The sequence below is a fragment of the Lathyrus oleraceus genome, chromosome 7, assembly GCF_024323335.1.
Source record: "Lathyrus oleraceus cultivar Zhongwan6 chromosome 7, CAAS_Psat_ZW6_1.0, whole genome shotgun sequence".
NCBI classification, from domain to species: Eukaryota; Viridiplantae; Streptophyta; class Magnoliopsida; order Fabales; family Fabaceae; genus Lathyrus; species Lathyrus oleraceus.
The window spans coordinates 172,275,835-172,279,571 of record NC_066585.1 but is presented as its reverse complement, the minus strand read 5'-3'; the positions used below and the strand labels follow the sequence as shown (position 1 = coordinate 172,279,571).

At 30.4% G+C, this 3,737-nt stretch overlaps 1 protein-coding gene across 1 annotated transcript; it reads right to left on the bottom strand.

Moving 5' to 3' along the window:
- Positions 1–2,954: 2,954 nt before the first annotated feature.
- On the bottom strand, positions 2,955–3,500 carry LOC127106279 (classical arabinogalactan protein 1). Its single transcript, XM_051043584.1, has one exon. The coding sequence runs from the start codon at positions 3,425–3,427 to the stop codon at positions 3,131–3,133; it is 297 nt and encodes a 98-aa protein (XP_050899541.1). The 5' UTR covers positions 3,428–3,500; the 3' UTR covers positions 2,955–3,130.
- Between the last annotated feature and the right edge of the window lie 237 nt (positions 3,501–3,737).

Here is a 3,737-nt window from a genome sequence, read left to right as displayed (position 1 = left end):
AATTTGTTAAGTTAATGATCTGGTTATACTATTTGAATGGATATTGTTAGTAGAGTGAATTATTGGATTGGTTATGATAATGTGTACATGTATGGTAAAAATGTTGATTTTGTATATTGTATGTGTATATGTGTATGTTTGTGAATATCATGGCATATTGGATGTATGCATATTGTTATGAGTTTATGTAGGTATGTCATGGCTATACTTGGTATGAGACATAATTGAATGTGTGCTGATAATTCCTATTGCTACAGGGTTGTTGTATGCTTGGTTGGCCATAACACAAATGTGATTTAGCAATGGATTATCAAGGTTGGCAAGGCATGATGGCACAATGGATCATGGGGAGGTTTTGTAAAGCAACAAGAACATGGAGCATTAGAAGAACTTGGAGGCACAAAAATGGAAGGACCTTGAGGGTTGAAAAAAAGTAGAATTAGGACCCTAGTTTGACTTTGGTCAACTGTTTGACCAAGAAGTCAACAGTTGACCAAATGTCAACTCTAGGTCAAATGTGTATAATTGTGTAGAATTTTGATTTTGACTCTTTTGTAATGAAACTTTGATGCTTGTAATGAAAACAAATCCTTTGGAATGTAATGTGTGTCTTGTATTCTAAGTTAAGTGTTTTCTTTCCAATTTATGAATTTGAAAAGATCTTGAATGTTTGAATAAAAATGAACTCTTGAATAAATTGATTCCAATACTATCATGTAAAAGATCCCATAAAGAATTTGGCCAACAAAAAGTCAACCTTTCATGGTTGACTTTGTTGACCAAAGTCAATCTTGTCCATTACTTCCAAATTCCTCCATCCATGATGTAATTCACATAACCAAAAATCCTAGACCAACCTCAGGGTTTCTCACAAGACTTAATCCAAGAGAAAAGAAACATCACAAAGCCAAGTATAACATAATGATTCCACAAGCTTGATCGACAAGTGCACCATAGAAAACCCTAGCCCATAAATCAACCTCTTTGTCACAATTCAAAGCTTTGTACCATAAATAACAAACATTTTGAATCAATGATGTTACTTGAACATGTAAGTGCAAATGAATGATCTAAATGACTAGGGCATGAGTATACAGATGAACTATGGATCATAAGTCAGATAAATATTGAAAAAATGTAGGGAAAATTTCGAGGTATGACAAAGGGATACAATTTAGTGCATCATAAAATAAGAGGTAAAAAGCTCAGGTTCCTTTTCCAAAAAGTAAGTATTACTTGTGATATTTGACATTATTTTATTTTCGCTAATGTATTACTTGCGGTTTTTGACATTCTTTTATTTTCTCTAAGGTATTAATTGTTTTTTGTGTGTATTAATAACTATACGAAAATTATGTAGACACTAAAACAACCCAACGAATATTCATGTGGATACTATGTTATGAAATATATGTTTGATATTCTCTCTGAAATTAGTAATTCATGGGTTAAAGTATTAACTTTATCCATATTCATATAATTTATTTATATTTTTTAAGTTAATGTTGTTGTTGTTAAAATGTTAAGATTGAGATTGAATCTTTAATGTTTTTGTTTTTTGGTTATCATAATTCAAATTTTGTTCATATTATAGGTGTTTAGCAATCCAACATCATTTCCACAAGAAGATATCGATGGTGTCATAAATCTCAACAATACTAGTTTTTCTTGATTGTTGTAAATATTATGTATAGGTTTTCTAATATTTATGTTTGGTTTTGTCATCATATGGTTCTGTTTTTAAATATGTAGATAGGTTATGTTGGTGTACCATTTTGGATGTGTATATTTGGTTTTGTAAATAATGTAATTTAGTGTTCTGTGTATATTTAGTTATGTTCTGTAATAAAATAAAATGTTATAATTCTGTCACAAAATTTGTATATAATTTTTGTCTAAAAGAATATAGGCTAGTCAAATTGAGAGATATGTGACCGGCACTTTATAGTTTTGAAATCGAGAGGTACAACTTTTCAATCGATGGTACAAAAATCGATGAGTAAAATGACAAGTTTTTGTGACATATTTCATTATCTTGCATGTGAAACCGAGGTAAAACTTATTTTCCAATCCAGATAAAATATGTTTTTTTAGTAGTGAAAGAAATAGATTTTAAAGTAGTAGTGAAATATGTTTTCACCAAGTTTTTGTTCAGCGCTTTTAAAACCGTTGTCAAAGGCGAAAAAACATCGTTTAGGAAATCTTTTATTTTATATTTTGGTCAAATCAAATACTCTTTCTATTTCTTTTTAAGTGTCATTTTTTTTTGACTTTTTACACATACCAAGAAAGTTAATTATTATTGTTACTTTTCAAACAATAATTCTTCTTTTACCTATAATACCCTTAATTATTTATTACATTCATTTTACTTTTTTTTTCCTCTCTAATAATTACCTAGGGATAATTTTGACAAAAACACAATTCATACTACCTTAAACTTTGCAAGGGATAATTTTGACAAAAACACAATTCATACTACCTTAAACTTTGTAAGTGACAATTAAAAACAAAAAAAAAATTCGTGACACTTATAAAAAAAAAATGGAGGGAGTATTCAGTAGCATAGCAGTGAAGAAATAATTGATTTTGACTAATTTTATTGACCGAAACATTGAACGGACTCCAACACAGAACCTCAAAACAAATATACTATCATAATTTTATTATTTAACAATTATTTTGATAACAAAGCTTCACCCGTTAATCAAATTATATATGATTAAACATGATTAATTTTAGCTTTTATTAGTTATTGAAACCTACATAAACAGATTGAAGAAGTCACTAACGACATAGAGGATTTAGGTTCATTTAGGATCATTCTTCCCTAATGAACGGAAGAAACTTTTGGACGTTAGTATTATCTGCCATTGTATGTGATATTATATAAAATTCTAAAAAATAATCGACATTGCAAAAATATAAATAATAGTTAAAGAAAATAGCAGAAGTTGAAAAGAACTAATGGTATTAATTATTTAAATAATAAATAGATTACAGAAAAAGATCGAATCTAATGAATCATCATCACACAGAAACAAAAGAAAATGAGGTAAAAATTTCAAGATCAATCTAAATTTCTGATTAAAAACAATAATAAGTTAAACTAAAATGTAAGAGTAACTCTCTACATCATGAAAGCAGCAGCGAAAATCACGACAGCCGCAGATCCAGCGACGGTGAATCTGTTCAAGGTGGCGCTGTTTTCGGACGGCGATGGTGCTTCAGATGGAGGATTAGAGATCGGTGATGGAGTAACAGCAGGAGCGGTGGCAGTGGATGGTGAAGGAGATGGAGCGCTCTTCTGAGGGACTGGAGGAGTGGCAACTGGCGATTTAGCCGGAGGTGACGATGGAGACTGAGCAACGATGGAACTCACCAACAATGTAGCTACTAGCATCAACACAACAGAGTAAGAAGCCATTGCAAAAATGTGAAGAAAAGATTCAACAGATGAGAAAGTTTTGAAAAAGTGAGAAACTCTAGTGAAAAAAATTATAGGGTTTGAAGGGTATTTATAGAAGAAGCATAACCGCTTGAAGACGCGTTTCTAGATGAGTCGTTATGAACCGTTGATCGTTTTAAATTTTATCTTCATTCTTTTTGGATTCTATCAGATGTAGTAGAAAAACGCGCAATAGATAAATATTCTTCTACGAATATTCGGTCAAAAAAGAAAAGGAGAGTTGAAACAAAAAAACAATATTGAAAGAAAAAGGAAAATAAATTGTATT